This window comes from Berghia stephanieae, chromosome 8, assembly GCF_034508935.2.
Source record: "Berghia stephanieae isolate SIO BIC M18660-M18661 chromosome 8, UCSD_Bste_1.3, whole genome shotgun sequence".
Lineage (NCBI taxonomy): Eukaryota > Metazoa > Mollusca > Gastropoda > Nudibranchia > Aeolidiidae > Berghia > Berghia stephanieae.
This window is the reverse complement of record NC_088367.1, coordinates 18,834,619-18,854,816: the sequence shown is the minus strand read 5'-3', so window position 1 is coordinate 18,854,816 and position 20,198 is coordinate 18,834,619. Positions and strand designations below refer to the sequence as shown.

General features: G+C 34.2%; 1 protein-coding gene across 1 annotated transcript; it reads left to right on the top strand.

The window, feature by feature from the left end:
- Positions 1 to 389: 389 nt before the first annotated feature.
- LOC144978304 (BET1-like protein) lies at positions 390 to 19,562 on the top strand. Its single transcript, XM_078924162.1, has 4 exons — positions 390 to 480; positions 6,675 to 6,760; positions 7,498 to 7,554; positions 8,374 to 19,562. Exons 1-4 carry the CDS (start codon positions 447 to 449, stop codon positions 8,539 to 8,541), a joined length of 345 nt encoding a protein of 114 aa, XP_078780288.1. The 5' UTR covers positions 390 to 446; the 3' UTR covers positions 8,542 to 19,562.
- Positions 19,563 to 20,198: the final 636 nt, after the last annotated feature.

The following is a 20,198-nucleotide window of genomic DNA, read 5'->3' as shown; positions in this document are numbered from 1 at the left end:
CCAGACGACACGCATCACCGGTACAAAACTCAACGTCTATGGGGGCCCTAAAGGCAAAGGTCCCCAATATCGAAAACGCGAAATTTCAATATCAATAGTGTCTTATATCGATATGAAATCGAGCTCGTTGCCCATCACTAGTTTTCTGTTATCAATGTAGTAGTTTTGATAACAGAAAGATGAATCCAAGACTGTGTTATTCAATGCAGAGGGGGGATATCATGTCTGATGTTCTAAAATGTACATTTTATAATTTTAAGAATAATATGAGAGTAGATAATATATGTTTGGACGACGTTGTATGCATCGTAATTACAAAATATGAATGTGTCAAGGGTCACCTTTTTAAGATGAAAATTGGCAATTGATTCGAAAACAAAAGCGGCAATGCCATCTAGTCTAAGCAGTTCTATCAACAATCATCGTCATATCTTCCAACTTCCAACATGGCAGACTGGAGATCGAAATCCAGAAACGGAGGTGGGTTATACTTTAGAAGACAAATATAGCAATAAAGTTGTCACTTTACACGCACTTCTAGGTACTGACTGGTAAATACGAGGTGTCCCTCCGCTCAGTATCCTTCTACCCAATTACTTTCTGCTTTCTTTGACGTTCACTTTCGTTGTTGGGTTGGATCATTGTCATTGTCTCGATCATTGACATTGTCATTGTTATTGTTGATCGCTGTTTGGAAATTGAAATCAATTAGGATAACTGAGTAATACTGATACATTTAGAGTCAGTAGTCAGCATCTTGGCATTGGTAAAGGAGAGAGGTCCATGTCCTCACCATAGTGCTACTATAAATTGACAAATTGAATAAAATGTAAAATGTAGGGAATTTATTGTGATTGTGTGTTCTGGTTTGTTGTTGAGTTTTTCCCAGCTTTGTTGTTGTATTGTGAACTGTTTTATGTCCGTGAGGCACACTGTGGGTTCGCAAGTAACCTTGTAACTTATAAATACTAGGGCCATTCCACGTCAAGTGGACCAAGGGTGGGAACCACACCCCTTTTGATTTTCCTCAAACTTGGCTCAATTGAAGATACTTATGAGCCATGAAGAAAACCAAATTTTCAGTTCAGAATATGGATATTTGAATTTTTTACAATTTTTAAAAATTTTGTCTCAAAACGTGTCAAAATCAATTTGCTTGTGGGTCCATTTTTGAGAGGCTATAACTTTTTTATTAATCATGTTAACTCTCTCAAATTTGGTAATCCTGTACAACTTTTAGCATAGATTACAATTATTTAAAGGAAAATGAAAACATTTATCAACTTTTGGAGTTATCTGCCCTTGAATATGGCTCCCCATGCAGTTCGGCAAAAAAATGAATTTTTTCAATATTTTTTTTCATGACACCAATTTTTCATTTTTGGTGATTGATGATTTGTATCTCAATAAATAACATATGGTCCAACATAATATGGCAAAAATATGGGTCTGGTACTATAATTTTTCGAACAATAACGCATAGCGTAATGCGACGTGCACCAAAATCGCAAATTTGTGTCAACTTCAAGGCTCAAAACGGTCAAAGATGTCGGCTGGGATTTTTTTCAAAATTTGATATATTGTGCAGATACACTATTTCTATAAGCACATGGAAGCTTTCCTTGTATTTTGAGGTGCTTCACGGTAAAAATCACCTGCAAAGAACCTAAGTATCTCAACTTTAGGTTTCAAAGGGGTGTAACTCAATAAATTATTTGAACCCCCAAATCGACTTATATTACACTACACAGATAACAAACAAAGCTTAAAATGTTTGGCTTATGACAAACTCTTAAAAGATAATAAATTCAATGCTTTCAGTTTATTTATTTTTGAAAAAAGTGCGAAATAATGCATTAACACAGTTCAATAATTGTAGACTACACACTCATTCAGATATATCAGGGTGGCATGAATGGAAAAAAATTATCCAGCTCCTTTAGATTTATCATTTTGTGTGCTGGAATGTTCTCCAGTTAAAAATGGCTTGTAAAAAAAAGTGAGAAAGTTAAAGAAGGAGAAAGGACTTTTTGCCAAACCCGATTCTAAACGAGATAAAAGAATAGCAGATGAGATTAAAGGAAAGGTAATTAAATTTTTATAACAACAATGAGTATTTGCGGCTGTGTCCTGGAAAGGAAGACTGTGTTTTAGTCACAAGTGATGCGGAAAAAACTGAAGTGCAAAAGTGTTGATACTTGTTAATTTGAATGAACTACATGCGCAACTTTTTAAAAAGTACCCTCAATAGCTCAATGTAATATTGGTTTATCAAAATTCTGTGAACTCAGGCCCATATTACTGTATGATCAAAAGGAATGCATTCAGCTTTTGTTAGTGAAATGCATCAAAATTCAAAACTAATTATATTAGCTGTTCCTCGGGATAAATTTAACTAATCTGAATAATTACGTAAAATAGTGTGTAATATTGAAAATCCAGAATGTATAGTTCATCGTTGTGAAAAATGTCCTGGAACAGACAATCAGAAAGCATTTCTTAATAATCTCTTTTCTCAAAATGATCTTGATGTGATATGCTTAAATTCAAACAGTGGTGCATACTGACAGAGCTACTTTATTAATACTGGAAGATACTGTTGAAAATATTACTGAAAAAATCTGCAAAACAATTCATGACCTTAGACCACATTGTTTTATTGCAGTCTCAAGCTGCATGTCTAAACCATGTGAAAGACACCCTGAGTGATAATACCATAGCCATAGTTCTATTAGGTTTTGCTGAAAGTTATTCTTTTATCATTCAAGATAATGTCCAGGGGCGTCATTGAGACAATACACAATTGACACCTCATCCCATTGTTGTATTACTAGGAGAATGAAAAAAATTAAATCATATTAGTATTTTTATTGCTAGTGACTATTTATACATGACATTGCACCAGTGCACACAATTATGAGACAGATGGTGGGACATTTGAAGTCATCCCTCCCTAGCATAAAAATAAAGTAATTTTACTTCAGTGATGGAGCAGCATCACAATATATGAGCTATAAAAATTTTCAAAATGATGTCATCATGATGAAGATTTTGGATTGCATGCGGCATGTCACTTTTTTGCAACAATCCATGGGAAAATCGCCTTGTGATGGAATTAGGAGAACTGTGAGACAGTCAGCAATTTGAACAAGTCTACAAGCTCTATATGACAACCAGATCTTATGCCCAAAACAACTTAAGGAATCGTGCTCTAGCGACATATAGGCATAAGATTTGCATATGAGACTTCTAAAGACGTGGAAGCTGATTCTATAACCCCACTCCATGTTTTGAATTAGCACAGAGAATTCTTGGAACACAGAGTCATCAGAGTTGTTTTAGACCAATATCTATTTAAAAACTATCTTTTAGTAGAATTTTTGTGGATCATGGCGCTAGCAATTCATTTTTTTGATATGAGTATGAGTGAGGATGTCAACCAAATTTCTTTTCGAGTAGGCATGTATGCTACAGTGATTTATGATCAGGAATAAAAGTGGAATATAGTAACTGTAGTTACTTATATTATTCCTCTCTGAGGAAAATTCTGATGTTCTAGTCAAATTAATGCATCTTGACAGTCACAACATCTATATTGGCCACAAAATGAAAGAAATGCTTTCAGATTGTCTGTTGCACATTTTTCACAAAGACGAAGCATACATTCTGGATTTTCCATATTACACACTGTTTTATTTAATTATTCAGATTAGTGAATTTATCCCTAGGTATATGATTAATTTTGAATTTTGATGGATTTCCCAAACACAAACTGAATGCGTTCCTAGTAATGCACCATCGGGTCTAAATTCACAGAATTTTGATAAACCAATATCATATTGAGGGTAGATACTTTTTAAAAACATCAGCATGCAGTTCATTCAAATTAACAAGTATCAAACACTTTTGCACTTCAGTTTTTTCCCATCAATTGTGACTGAAACACAGTTTTTCTTTCCAGGACACAGCCAATATTCATTGTTGTTATAAAAATTCAATTACCTTTCCTTTAATCTCATCTGGTATTCTTTTACCTCTTTTAGAATCGGGTTCGGCAAAAAGTCCTTTCTCCTTCTTTAACTTTCTCACTTTTTAACAAGCTATTTTTAATGGTAGAACATTCCAACACACAAAGTGATAAATCTAAAGGAGCTGGATAATTTTTTTTTCATTCATGCCACCCTGATATTTCTGAATGAGTGTGTAGCCTACAATTATTGAACTGTTAATGCATTATTTCGCACTTTTTTCAAAAATAAATAAACTGAAAGCATTGAATTTATTATCTTTTAAGAGTTTGTCATAACCAAACATTTTAAGCTTTGTTTGTTATCTGTGTAGTGTAATATAAGTCGATTTTGGGGGTTTAAATAATTTATTGAGTTATGCCCCTTTGAAACTTAAAGTTGAGATACTTAGGTTCTTTGCAGGTGATTTTTACCGTGAAGCACCTCAAAATACAAGGAAAGCTTCCATGTGCTTATAGAAATAGTGTATCTGCATAATATATCAAATTTTGAAAAAAATCCCAGCCGACATCTTTGACCGTTTTGAGCCTTGAAGTTGACACAAATATGCGATTTTGATGCAAGTCGCATTACGCTATGCGTTATTGTTAAAAAAATTATAGTACCAGACCCATATTTTTGCCATATTATGTTGGACCATATGTTATTTATTGAGATACAAATCATCAATCACCAAAAATAAAAGATTGGTGTCATGAAAAAAAATATTGAAAAAATTCATTTTTTTGCCGAACTGCATGGGGAGCCATATTCAAGGGCAGATAACTCCAAAAGTTGATAAATGTTTTCATTTTCCTTTAAATAATTGTAATCTATGCTAAAAGTTGTACAGGATTACCAAATTTGAGAGAGTTAACATGATTAACAAAAAAGTTATAGCCTCTCAAAAATGGACCCACAAGCAAATTTGATTTTGACACGTTTTGAGACAAAATTTTAAAAAATTGTAAAAAATTCAAATATCCATATTCTGAACTGAAAATTTGGTTTTCTTCATGGCTCATAAGTATCTTCAATTGAGGCAAGTTTGAAGAAAATCAAAAGGGGTGTGGTTCCCAATTTCCGAAAATTTGGTCCACTTGACATGGAATGGCCCACTATCGTTTCTCCTGCTATGGATTGATATTTTCTATACCTAAGACCTTGGTACTTGTGCTTAAGTATTTAATTTCACGTGCCTGGAACCATGCCCCAGATAGCCAGTAGATTTATGCTATTGAGATGCCCATATATGCGTAAAATAGAGATATAGACGCAATATGGAGATGCCCATCGACGTAAACGTATGTCTTTGGAATTCCCACTTAGTCTTAGATTAGGTGGCGACGCCCATTTAGATCTCTAAATGGAGAACCCCACTTCGGTGGTGATTGCCCACTTCGGTGGCGACTGCACACTTCGGTGTTAAGGTGTTAAAAAGTATTCACGACAAAATAAACGCCTTTAAAAGATCCAAAGTGAAGTACCTACTAATTGAAAGACCTGTCTGCCAATAAGATTCTACTCTTTAAACATTTATCCACGTTCCAGAATATGGAAAGTTTCGAAATGCACATAGAAACAGGTAAAGGTAATAAAATATCAATAATAAAAACATAAAATTAACCAACATTAATTCAGTCGATGGATTTTAGGTTGGGTGTCATGGTTAAGTCATCTGCCTTAGAATGTTTGTTGGGTCAAATTTTAAAATCTCTTTCTCTTAATTAAACAGGTATGTGAATACATAGTAGCTAGTGAATAGATTTTTTTTTTTTTCAAGTGTGTAATGATACATCATTATTGTCAGTCAGATCACTACACAGACGAGAACCCTCTGGTGACTCAGTTTACACCTAAATAAATGAAAGTACATTCTACTTATGTAGACTGTTTAAGATTTTATTTTTAATTGTCATAGTTTTTTTAGGTGATTGTTAGAACAATTTTTTGTCAACCAATGCGCCTCCATTTTAAATCGTCCCATTACATCTCGCGTGAAACCTGTTAGAGGTTTAGGTTGTACCTGTGGACGCGTTTCCGTTTTCATCTATTTATAACTTTCGTTCATTGCTTGCCTTGTCAAGAGCTCAAATTTTTATTCAGGAGACGTTTCTCTAGTGCCCAAGGGTCCTTTCTTTTGTTTGCTCTCTGGCTGCCCCCTGTTTACCTGTTTACAATGGGGGATGTAAAGGTCAGGGATAGATTCCCATCATTTAATGAATTTGAAAAAGCCCTCACAGCTTTTCAAGTAAAGCATAATATTCAGTTCGTTCCCATGTTCCCATATATTTGCTGCATGCAGAAAAAAAAAACCCCACACACACACAAAAAACAGATGAATAATTTTTTTAAAAAATTTGATAGCTCGTGTAGAACAAAAGAATGTGAAAGATAATTAATCAAGAGTGTTTCTTTTTGACTATCCCATTTTCTTCTTTTTTACTGGTACTGATATGACCTTACATTTGTTACAAGCACTGTGAAACCCTTAAACTTAAAAACAAATAAATATACCTTTCCCTTTCATGAAATAAGTATGGGTTTTTAGGAAAATTAACCGCAAATTTTGCTGTTTTTAGCTTGCAAAATTTCGGATTTTATTTTGCAAAAGAACGCCATGTCAGTTGAATATTTAAATATTTAATTTTCTTTTATTGTTGACAGGCACTATGTCAAGTGAAGAAATGTTAGATTCAGAGAACCTGAACAGAGTGAATGGCCTACAAGACAAGGTGTCTTTGCTTCGTGGTGTAAGTAATTTGGACTTGGACATTAACACAGATGTGTTATAGTTATATTGACTTTAAAAACAAATTAGGACTTCAGATCCATACGACCAATGGAACAGGAATTTATCCTGGCTTCTGTAATATTGAAACAGACAATAACCATTGCTTACTGCCATTAAGATAATATGCTGGCCTAGTGCAAAGTATTTTCTCCCACTTTTAACAGAATCAGATACCCTTTCTCTGCTGTATGGACAGATGGGTCAGGGGAAAAACTGCACCAGTCCCTTTACTTGTGATAAGAATGAGAGTGAGCTATCAGAACTCACAACAATCTATTTATTCATTCCATATTTATTGCACCAGAAATGTTGCCTAATTGAATGTTGTTATTTTTGACAAGGTACATTCATGACTTCCCTGAATAAATAGTTCAGTTTGACGAGTACAAGATTTATGATAAATCTAGGTATTTGTGCCATTTTTAAATGTAATCCAACCAATTTTGTTCGGATGCATCAATATTATGCAGGTCAAGGGTCACTTAAACATGCTGATTTAATTATGATAAATAATTAATTTATATAGCGCCTAAACATCCACAGTAATCATGCTCTGATATCACTTTCACAAAGGCACATTAAAAGAAAAGATTTAAACTATAATAGAAGTTTAGAAGTGAAACTATTTTACGTGATTTTCAGAGAAGGAAGTTAAAACAGATTGCTTTTATTCATGCTACTTTATTTATATTTTAGATTGCTCTGGACATTGAGAATGAATCAAAAGATTCAAACAGATATCTGGATGGAATGGTATGTACAAATTAGGGGGGGGGGGGGGGTTAATGTTTGGAATACCTTTTTCTTTCTTTCTTAACTTTATCCGTTTTTTCAAAGTAGCATATATATAGAGAGATCTTACCTATATAATTGACTATTGAGAATTATGAAAATTTGTTGTTTTTTAAAAATATCTGTTGTCATGGAAACCTGCCACCTTTGTTTTTTTTTAATTAAAGACCTTTTTTACTTATTTATCAATCAAATTCAAATTTTATGTTTTGATTTTTTAAAAAGAATTTTAAAATGACTTTTAGAGTTGGAATTGTAAATTTGAGTCTCTGAAGTGCAAAAATTAAATTCCTAACTTGATTATTGTCCCTGAATATTGTTATCCATAATTGAGAAAGAAATGAATTAAAAAAAAAAAAACCCCAAAAACCCAGCTTCTACAAAATTTGATTGAATATTTACAAACAATCATTGGAAACATCAAGGTGGTAGAATAAACGTATTAGGAAATCAATTTTATCTGCCAAAAAACTATAATTTTGAATGTAGCAAAAAACATGTTTGAAGTAAGTTTGCATACTTTTATAGACTATATAATGATGGAATTCTAATTCAAGTACACATTTAAAGCAAATAATTGGATGTAGACGATAGAATGGATAACTTCCTTTCATTTGATATTTAATGCTTTATGTTTCCCTATGTCGGCGTATCCTTCTTGAAAATGTCAAAATTGTAAATCACATGATTGTTGTTAGTTGACAAACCTGTTAGTTTAATCATCTCTCGACAATTGTTTGAATTTTGAAATTAATTTTTTGCGTGTCTGTTTTTCCTCAGACGGGTGATTTCAGTAGCTCAGAGGGCTTGTTAACTGGCAGCATGAACAGACTGTCCAATATGGTCGGTTCTGGAAAAGGCAATCGCAAACTTATGTGCTACATCATTATTGGTCTGGTCACCTTATTTATCATCACCTATTACTTTATCTCAAGGGTGACAAGTTGAATGTGATTGTGTGTAAGATTGACCAAATTTTGTATATAGTATGTTATTATTTAATTTGAAATCTCCCAAATTCTTCTTTAATGGTTATATCAAAGAAAATAAAAGTAAAAGCAGCTGAAGGTTTAATCCCAAAGCGGGCTAAATTCATTTGGCTTATTTTGAAAAATAAAGCTTTATGCTTCTACATACCTGCCAACCCTTCCGCTTTTGGCGGAATCATTCCTATTTTCACACTTCCTTTTAATACTATTCCGCCATTGTCTCTAAAATTCCGATTTTCTAAAATGATGATAATGGTTAGAATAAAAAAGAGCAAGGAGGGGGGGTGGGAGGGGGGGGGGGGAGGGGGGGGGGTGAAAGAAGTGAAATTCCTATTTTTTGTCTCAAATTCCTATTTTCAGGCATTCTGATTCCACTTTTGGAATGTGGAGGATTGGCAGGTCTGCTTCTAATAAACCCTGTGTTTGGCATGAATTTGGATAATGAGGGATACAGTTGTACAGTTGGAAATAATTATCATTTCATGTGTGGACATCAACGATGAATTTTATATATTAGCCCTTAATTGTGCTTGTCACATTTTGAAGTGGAACCCTTCAGGTTTAAAAAAAAATATTGTTCAGTAGTCATTCAATCTTTCATTAAATTTGGTGATTCCAAGTTGTTACACATGTAATGAACTGAATATTTCTGTGTATAATGTATTGGGGTTTTTTTCCAGTCACTTTTGCCATCAAGATAGCGTGAATGCAAATTATGGAACATAAATTACTCTAGATTCACATGAAAATCCTTCATTTCAAAGATTTTCATAATAATAACATGGTAAATATTGGGGAGAGTGAGATTCGTGAAGTAAACTGAGGACAGAATGTCTGAGGGATTTGAAAGTTAATTTAAAAAGTATATTTGGTGGACATTGAGCTTGTCAATTGTTGCATATGCCATCAATCCCTTTTCCTGTTTTTATCCTTTTTTTTTTTTCTCTCGATATACTGTGTGATACTCTTTTATCTATTGCATTTTGGTAATGTAATATTTGTAAATTATTTATTTAAGCTTTTATCTGCATTATCAGTTCCTTCTACTTTTGGGATCAACACATGTATGGAAACACTCATTTTTTTTTTTCTACTTTATATAATGCATGGGTATTTGGTGGAGGAACAAACAAGACAAAACAAACAGTTTGCTCTTTGAATCTACATCTGTTCCCAATTTACACTAATTTCCCTTTGTCTTCCTTTCTCTAGGGTACTTTAATTGTAATTCTAGAACTTTTTACTATCCTATTTTCTTTGTTTTTTACTGGTGCTGATTTGACCTCAATGTGTTGCAAGCGCCGTAAAACCATTAAAAAAACAAACTACAAACAGATGAGAAGGATAGTAATATATGTTCAATGTAATTTGAATATATGACATGATCATAATCATGGAATCTCAAAATTTCACTAAACATCTCAATCGAGTCTGGAATTTGGGTGACTCATTCACTGTGCTGGGTATAAGTATAAGCTCAAGTAATGACAAAATTCATCAGAGACCATCCAGTTTGGTCAACATCTCTGTATTTGTGGCTGATCAGGCATTTCGTTTAATTCTGACCCAGTCAAGGACTCAATACTGTCATGACAATTTTTGGATGTCCATCCATTGTCATGTCTATCTATGTTGACATCATCTTTTTGACAATTGTCATCCTCTGGAAATATCAGTGATAAGTCGTCTTCATTATCACCTGAGCCTTTGATACCATAAGAGATTGTGATCTAATAGCTTGTATCCCAACAAAACCCAAGATAACTGGAGTACTTTGGAAGTCTGTTGGACTGGCCAGTTTTCCACACGACATCTTTTTAGGATCACATAATGCTACACTAGATCTGGAGACCATGTGCCATAAATACTTCAGTTTAGTCTGTAATAATTTACATTTAAATGGTATCATTTTCAATTCAGCTGCAACTTGGTTGCTGAGAACATCTAACTGATTTTGTCTAAATGCAATTAACGGGCATTGAAGTGTGTGTCACCCATGCAAGCCTGCATACACTGCTAAAATGATGACGACTATGTTCTTGACACCAAAAGGTAATCTACATCATTCGTAGAATCCTAAATACTTCAGTTTAGTCTGTAATAATTTACATTTAAATGGTATCATTTTCAATTCAGATGCAACTTGTTTGCTGAGAACATCTAACTGATTTTGTCTAAATGCAATTAACGGGCATTAAAGTGTGTGTCACCCATGCAAGCTTGCATACACTGTTAAAATGATGACGACTATGTTCTTGACACCAAAAGGTAATCTACATCATTCGTAGAATCCTAAATCCCAAACAATCTGGACTGTTTCCTGAACGTCCCCTGCCATTTCTTTTTTCCAGTATCCAGGCTTTGAATTTAAGCAACTAAAAAACTTTGAACTATGGAAAAAGTTTCTTCAATCATAAAACTGGGTCTATTCGATACTTAAATAGAAATTACGAAAAAGACACAAATGGAACAAAAGCTGCCAGAGAGGCCGAGTCCTAGAAAGCAAAAACATAATATTGAATGTCATTTATTGTATAACACTTGACCCCGTATGAAAAAGTGAGCATTATAATGATATTATTTATGTATACATACAATGACTACATTACATACACAGGAACACATGCAAGTACAGCAACATAAATTATTTGATAAAATATGCTAACCAACTACAATAATTATATAAGGTAAGGCAGTTATAGAACTACAATGTAAATTGTAAGTGGTGTTTCAGTTAAGCTTTGAAGGCTTCATATAATTTATCTTGTGTTTAAAAGGGCATTAGACTAAAATCTTCGAACTTTTTAAAAACAAAGATGTATAATATAATGTCTTGTAAATTGTTGAAGCCAGAAAAAGAATTGCATTAAAAAAATAAAATTCTCAGCATTCCTCATTTCATATAAATTGTATTTTGTCATATTTTAAATGAATGTTAGATTTAATCAGACACCACACCAAGTGTGGAAAAGAAGGTTCTATCAACCTCTGGCATGTATGCCATCATTTTCTTTACGTCTTTCTTCTTCTCAATAGAGATTAATTAACCACTTTTCTTGGATGTCTGGAAAGTTATTGTGGGGACGACCTGTATACTATGTTCTTTTCTTTTCTCAAAGACCTAAGGACAAGGAGAGGAGCTGGTATGCTTGGACCAGAGTGTAGTAGCTTATAATAAATTGTGTGGGGATGTTGAGCATTGTAAACCAACTGCTTAACTTGTGTGAAAGGTACTTTTTCAAACACATAAGCTTGTGCAGTCGGTTGAATGTTGAGAAAATTTTTATTCCTCATTTGTATGATATGAAATGGATTGCGTCTCCTTACAGATTTCAACATCTAAATCACTCCTACAGGACTAAACATCTCTGTTTTTTTTTTTTTTTAAAGTACTATCAATACTGCTGTACGCAGCATCCACCTCTTGGACACAAGCATGCCCACTTTGTGAAAATTTTTGTGTGATTATTTCTACTCCAGGATGCCTTTTAAGAAAATCCAAAATAGCTGTGCTCATGATTCTATTTCTATTTTGGGGTACACATGAATCTGACCACAGAATTACATTTTTTATTTCGGGTTTGGTGCTAACAATTGACTCCAAAATCTTCATAAGAGTAAGAGCACTAGCTACATGATTGCCAGATCTACCTGACTGTCCCTCATTCCAAACATTACAATTGACTGACTTGTCTACTGAAAGATGGGCAGTCATGTTATAAACTGAAAGCTTTCTCAAGTAAAAAAATGTTGAAACTTCAGCCTTCGGAACAGTCATAACATTTTGCATATCAAAACACAATACTGGACAGTTCCCTTCTCTGAAAGAACTACGAGAAGGATGAATAATGCCAGGCTCATTTCTGAAATTTCTTTCCAGGCCTCTTCAACCATTGCTTGGTGAAATGTCTTTGTCTGTCTTCGGAGTGTCATCCATGAGTTTGATCTATTGTTTCATAATGGTTATATGGCCTATACTTCGGCATGCACTTCTTGTGTGTGCTGAATTGGGAGGGAACCGACTTGTAGCTCAAAAAATTCCCACCAAAATTGAAAATTGAAAAAGCCATTATCAAAAATATGATTTTGGTGTCTATATATATGTTTATGAGGTCAAGCAATGCAATGAAACATATTTCAAATGTAGGTATTACATTTGTGGTTTCCTACCAAAATATCAAAATTACACATCACAATGTTGAAAAATCCAAATTGCAAATTGAATGTTATCTTATAAGTGAATATAAGCTACCAATGATTTTTGCAGATGATCTTTCTATAGTCTATAGTTTCTTCCTTTGTCATTTATCTCTGGGGATAATTCTGTGAATATCTTAGATATATCGTTCTCCGTTTTTGAAATTGATATTGTCTTTGATTTAATTTACACAATTATGAATAATTCGTATGGTTGCAGTTAAAATATTGATTAATGCTTTTTACTTTCTTTATCATCTTGTTGATGGCAAACTAGGGAGTTAAGAACCGCACATGTATCATAATAAGTGATTTATTATGTATACCCATCTAATGCAGAGTTGAGTATATGAATTCAACCGTCCCACCAATCACAAATCTGAAAAATTATGATTTCAAAATTGGTATCCAGATTTCTAATCTAATGAGAGTAAAACATGTCTAATGAAATGCAACAGGAATTAAAAGTGGTGCTATGCAGTTGTTTGGGATTTGTCGTGGATGAGTTTTCAGTTTTGAAAAATTCTTGTCTACCAAAGAGAAAAAGAGTATTTCATTTACTTATTCATTTGTTACAAATGGAGGAATCTGAAATCTGTGCTATTTTGAAATTTTCTGAATTAACTGCCCGAGATAAAATTTGTAAAGTTGAAGTAAAATATTTAGATTCTTCGTCTATTCATTATGTTACTTGTATCAGCCAGAGTTTGTGATATAAAGACCTTATGATGACGTGTTCTTTATGATGAGTCTTATAACGGTTTGAAGCATCACACAAATTTTATAGTCTGTTGATTGTGATTTACTGCTGCTTTTCCTGTCACATACATTGATTTTTACACTCCATGCATCCACAATGGTTGTTGTCTTGGGTGATGAAAGGTATGTCGGTGTTGAAGCGTCCTTTTGGCTTTGGCTCCCACATGTCATTAATTCTGCTGTTGCAGATCCGTCCTCTCTCAGGACTGAGAATGTGTTATTTCCTTTCGTTATTGTTTTTGTGGCTGATTTTGTTTTCTAATGTAGAGCTGCTAACACTATGCTTAACCAAGGAAAGGATTTCATAGCTTTTGAAGTGCTTGGACTGCAGAGTCACACTGGTGTTCTTGCATTGGTTGGATTATTGCATCATTGAAATGAACATTCAATACAAATTTGGATAAATTGTCTTCATTAATTATGTTTTAGTCTGTGATAGACCATTACCATTTACACCACGTTTAACACCAAAGCTCCATCTTGGCGAGGAAGTTGTAATGTGGTCATGATTTCTTCCTTTTTCATGATCTTCATATCCAGAGGCATTTAAATTGTTTTTATTTTCTTGATAATTTAATTTATTCATTAAGGGCAGGGGAAAGTTGTCTTTTTTATGCCTTTTGCAGTGGGAGATGAGGTAGATTTTGAAGTTGAAATGGCTTCAGAGGTTCATTCTTCAGCTGACCTCTTCTTTGACCTGGACATCCTGGAGGCAGCAGTCTGATATGGTAGGGAAATGAAGAATCTAATGGGAGATCTGATGGCATCTTTCCTGTTGTAGAGATCATGGCTTGATTTAGAGATGTGCTGACCAAGACTGAGGACTGTCTTTTGGGAGATTTTAATACTGAAAGATTGCTCAACTCTTGGCCTGGTCGATGTTCGACTGTTTGATTCCTATTAAACAACTTAAACACCTTGCTCTACCAGACATCTAATTCAACATCTTCTGCAGAAATGTCCAAATCAGACTGCATAGTCATGATTTCATTGTGAAAATCACCAGGATGAACAGACTGTTTGAAGTAATGCTGCTTGTCTAGATACCGTGGTATCCAAGAAGGAAAAACATTCTCAACAATGGATTATTTAAGGGTATCTTGGATTTTATGTAAATGGCAGTAAACAGATAAGTCTGCAACCATGAGCTCCTGAAAGAATTAGCATCCTTTTCAGGTGTCTCAGAGAGAACATCCATATAGCTTCCAACAAAAATGTCTTCTCCTGCTAAACAAATGCCTTCCTTAGATAGGTCTAAATTATGTAACTGTTTTTCAGTTTCCCTGATACTCTGGTTCACAAAAAAAAAAAAAAAAACCCAAGAAAACTGAAGAAAACGTCTAAAATCTTCAATCTATTCATAATGAATGACATGTCATATTGGTGATTTTCGTTTAAAAATCACAATCACAACAAACCTCAAACCTGATCAAATCATGACAATACCCAAAAGAAAAGTTTTGAGTTCCAAGTCAATAAAATGTTCCACAGCGCAATATAAAATAGCCCCTTGCACACCACCATGCAGCTACAACCTTGTGTCACTCAGAATGGTAATACGCTTCCTGTCCATGATATAGGCAGAAACATTGAATCAATAAAGCACTCCACTAACCACAATGCCTGTAACATTTGAAATCGAAATTGATTTTGATAAAGAATAATTCATGCAAAACAGCATCAGCTAAACTTTGCAGAGAAAATACATCCAAATCATTTGACAGCCAACTGGTCAATGGCAGAGTGAAGGTTTTACAAAAACCAAGAAAGAGAATTTTAAAATAAGTAAAACTACATAAGGGAATGGTCTCTCTTTATGTGCAGGACATATCTCACGGGAAAATCCATGACCTATGACATCTTACTTCATTCTGAAATGACCTAAATGTGTCACAGAAAAAACCCTTAAAAACAAAACAAAATTCTGATTCATTAGAAAATTAGGCATTCAGGCGGCGTACACTCTTGCGGAAACCACTATTTATGTCAATGAGTTCAAATATTATATTCTTCCTGTATTATTACCCAACCTTTTCAATGATCTGCAGAATTTGTGGGAGGCTGATGGATTGTGTACTTTGAGGGAGGGTGGCAGTCAGTGGATGTGAATACTGTGAACACCTGTTTTTCTCTGATCTGAGAATTTTTTTTTTCCATTGTAACTGATTTCTCTGAGTGAAAGTATTAGAAACTATTTGAGTGTTTCCCTTTCAGTGAGGATTTTGCTCTTTTACATTTGAAAATTCATAATAATGATATGTACATCTTAAACAAATCATGGGAATACAATGGTTATGTTAACTTGCTCAATCCTAGACATTTTGCTACTTTTCAAACTTCGGAAAATTTTTTATTAAAAATGAGCATGACATAGATAGTTTTATTCAACTACCATTAACATGTAAAAACTAAAAACATTAGCTTTGATAGTACGCCTATAATTCGTCTCTGAAAAATGTAATAAATAGGCATGGAGTAAACGTAACCCGGGTAAACTACGGATATAGTTGGTGTTAGGGTTGAGTGAGTTAATATTAGTGTTAATATATATATATAGAAAGTGTTGACTGTATTGCATGGGGGTAAGAATGAAAGCTATGAAGCTTATTTGTCATGTCAAATTATGTGATAAAAGCTGTACAAAGATCTGGTGAAGGTGGAGCAGTCAATTCCTCAATACACTGCCATTTTGAGCATATATAAGTTAATAATTTGCTCTTTGACTTAATTTATTGCACAAGAACTCGAATTCAGAAAAATGTGGAGTGGGCATTTATGTATATCAATAATGATGAAAAATAATAAAAATATCACGGGGTCAGAGAGCTGAACTCTGAACCCAATTGATACGATGCCCACCATGTTGGGTACCGGATAGTTCAGTGGACAGTGCTACTGCTTGCCGACCTCTCTTTCACTTTCCTCAGCCAGGTGGTGGGTGTCATATCAATTGGATCATGGGTTTTGCTCTCCGACACAGTAATATTTTTATCTCTGTTTTCATCTTGCACTTCTCCATGATAATAATAATAATAATAATAGAATTTATAGAGCGCCAATCTCCACCGAATGTGTACAAATGGCACTCTACAAGACTTTGTTGACTTGAGAATTGTAAGAAAATTAATGATACTGATACTCTTATAGATGATCTCAGTTATGCTGATTCCAATGGAATATGAAGAATGTGATTTTGAAATATTAAGGAAAAGTTAATCTAAAATATTCTGTATTCAGTCTAGACTTGGAAGCACCCAATAGTATGAGCATTTCTGGTCAAGAACGAAAAAGAGAGAATTCCAGATTGATGGTGGCGCAAAGTAAAATGCATGTTCTGAGAATTTTGTTTTAGATATTTTTCTTGTAAGACTGAGATATACTGTCATTACAATTTAGATATTTTTACATTCCATTTCAAATTCATAGTGCAAGCATGATTTTATCGATTGTGAATATGTATAACAGTTTGTGAAGTTTCTTCTCTTGTGCAATTAGTTCCTTTTGATTTTTTTTATTTCCAAAGGCCTCCATAATATTAATTTCATATTCTAGGGTTGGTATTTTCATCTTTTTCATCTTCTCTCTCTTTCACTTTATTCATTTAAACATTTTTTTTACTTATCCACATTTGATGATTGAATGATATTATCACTAATACCAAAAATTCACTTTGTTAGTAACAATGTTACCAAAGTGTGTTTGCTCATGGTATTGTCACAAGTGTTGCAGGTGCCGAATGTTAAATATATCTAATTGATATGTTGTGTACTATCTTCCTTTTTCAAGTTGTAAAAAGTGTAACTTAACAAATGTCACAAGAATGGTAGATCTGTTAGTTAAAACTCAACCTTGGAATTTTATTGTAGGGAAATATTATTCCATTGTGCCAAATATATGTTATGATGAGCAACGTGGAGAATTCTTTTTTTTTCATTTGGATACTGGCACCACTGGAAAGAAAATCCAAGTGCCTTTACCTGGATACGAACCTAAAATCTTTCGATACAAAGACAAGTGGTTTATCATTGCAAAGAATGAAAAAAATAAATAGGTATTGCACTTTTTAAATTGCATATCTCCAACCGCTAATGTAATATTAATTGTGATCAATGCTCTTTTGGGTGGGGATCCTGACCTCCCATAGGGAGGTACATTCTGTGTCTTCTATCCCCCCATACCCGTTTTCCAATTGTTTCCAGTCATTGTCTTGGAATGAGTTTTGTCCTGATCCTTGCCGGAGTACCTTGGCTGGGAGGGAAACAGTCGAATGTATAGTTATAGTTTTGGGAGATGATATTTTTTTCCTTGTAAATTATCTCCCTGTTATGCATTGTATTATGTTTAGTTTACATATTATATTATATGATTGGTAAACATTTGAGTGTATTCCTCTTAGTAGGGACCTGTGCTTGTATCTGGATGAGACTTTCAGGTGATCTCAAACTAAGTACTTTGACGGTGTGCTCTTGAAATCTACATCTGTTCCCTATTTGAACCAATTCCCCTTTGTCTTACCTTTTCTTTTGTGCTTTAGTTGTAATTCTAGAACTTTTTACTATCCCATTGTCTTCCTTTTTACTGGTGCTGATATGACCTTAATGTGTTGCAAGCGCCGTAAAACCCTTAAAAACAAAAAACAAACAATGCTTCTTTTGTCCTCCTCCCCCAGCCGACAATCATTAAGAGCACCCAATATTACTTGACTTTGTTAAAAAACAAGAAAAATGCTCTCCTTGGGGTCTTCTGACCTCCCATGGTGGGTGGAGATGTCACTTTTGCTGTCTCTTCTTTTTTCAAATCCAATATCTGTTTTCCCTCTTCATGTTTCTCTCTGTCTTTTCTCTGGATTGAGATTGCTTTTTTTTTTCTCCCTTACCCTAAAAACGTCCTTAACTATTATGTGCTAAGGTAACTTTTAGTTTTTAATATATTGTTTTTGTTAAGCATTTGAGTATACCCTTCACAGCAGGATTCATTGCTTTTGGCTGGGTGGGACTTTTAGGTAGAGGCATATTGATGGATTGCTCTTCTATTCCCTATTTTAACCGGTCTCTTTTGTATTTGGTACTTTTAATTTCAGATCTACAACTTTTTCCCATGACCTTTAAGTGTCGCAAACTCTTAAAAAACAACAGACAATAAGTTCTGCTCAGCCATTATTAGTAGTATTTCATGTTTTTGCCAATTGTTCATTTATGTGTATGGGTTGTTTTAAAAAAATGGAGGATATCAGATGACTATTTTAATCTTCTGCTGGTATGCTCTAGATAATACAGTGCAACCTCGATATAACGACATCGTCGGAACTGGGAAAACGTGTCGTTATAGAGGGATGCCGTTACAGAGAGGTTTCCTATGTGTGTATATCAGGAGGTGTTTTGGGTCTTGTGTAGTGAATGTATACTTTTTCATTTTCCCTCTGTAGTTTATCCGGGCTTGGGACCGGCAATGAATGGAGAGTGGACAAAGGATTTATAAACAGTCCAGTGTTGACCTGTCACAGGCATTCATTGGGTGAAAGGCGAGCCTTCTGATTGGTGAAAGGCGAGCCTTCTGATTGGCTGCGGTGTTGTACAAATGTGACCATTGATTGGCTGAAAAAGAAGCGTTTTCATTGGCTACAATAAGAACTAGCTCTGGGCTTATTACGAGTAGACAACATACATAGAATGGAAGATACCACTTGTAATAGTTACGAACAATTTCATGGTAGACAAGCACCTTCAAACTTCAAGGTTTGTCGGACCAGAAATGTCGTTATACAGGGGTTTTGCTGAAATGTACGTCGCTATAGAGGGGTTTTTATTACTACTGATATATAGTAAAATAAAATGGGACCCGAGTACCATGTCGTTATACAGGGAATGTCGCTATAACGGATGTCGTTACATCGGGGTGTCTCTGTATTTATTTCTCTGTTGTAAATATTATGAAGGCTAGGTCTTTCTTTCATGTTTTATAATAATATTACTACCAAATTTTTGAAATATGAACTTGGAAATAAAAATGGGAAGCAAAGTTTAATTTATTGTATTCTTTTTGTTTGTTGTCTTCGTGCCTCTTTAATTATATACTATGTTTATTTGATATAATCATTCTCTTACTCTTAGTGGCAGAGGATTGCTGGGGTTACTTTAAGGGTCTGCAATAACCCTGGGTGAGTTTTTTCGACCTTACATGGTGGGCAGGAGGTCACTTGCTGTGTATTCTACATCCCTCTATCTGTTTTCTGAGTTTGCTTTCTGTCTTTGTCTTGGCCTTGGAATGAAATTACTTACCTGGCCCTGGCCGGATTCCTTGGCTTGAGGGGAACAGTCAAATGTGTCGTAGTTTTGGGAGATGATTTTTTTCCCTTGTAAATCATTTTTTGTATTGAATATATAATTGTTTGTAAACATTTGAGTTTTTCTCGTTGTGAGATCCTCTGCTTGTGTCTGGATGAGACTTATACTTATACTTATTGCTGGTCTCAGACTAAGTACACTGCGCTGGTGTAATCTACACGTTCCCTATTTAAACCATTACCCTTTGTCTTACTTATTCTTGTGTGCTTTTAATTGTAAATCTAGAATTTTTTTGACTATCCCATTTTCTTTCTTTTTACTGGCGTTGAAATGGCCTAAATGTGTCGCAAGTGCCATAAAACCCTTAAAAACAAAA

Bases quoted from the DNA above. Each gene is read 5' to 3' on its own strand.
- LOC144978304 (XM_078924162.1), top strand. From the start codon at position 447: ATGGCAGACTGGAGATCGAAATCCAGAAACGGAG. The intron at 481-6,674 runs GTGGGTTATACT...TATTGTTGACAG, and splicing joins ATCGAAATCCAGAAACGGAG to GCACTATGTCAAGTGAAGAA. The intron at 6,761-7,497 runs GTAAGTAATTTG...TTTATATTTTAG, and splicing joins AGGTGTCTTTGCTTCGTGGT to ATTGCTCTGGACATTGAGAA.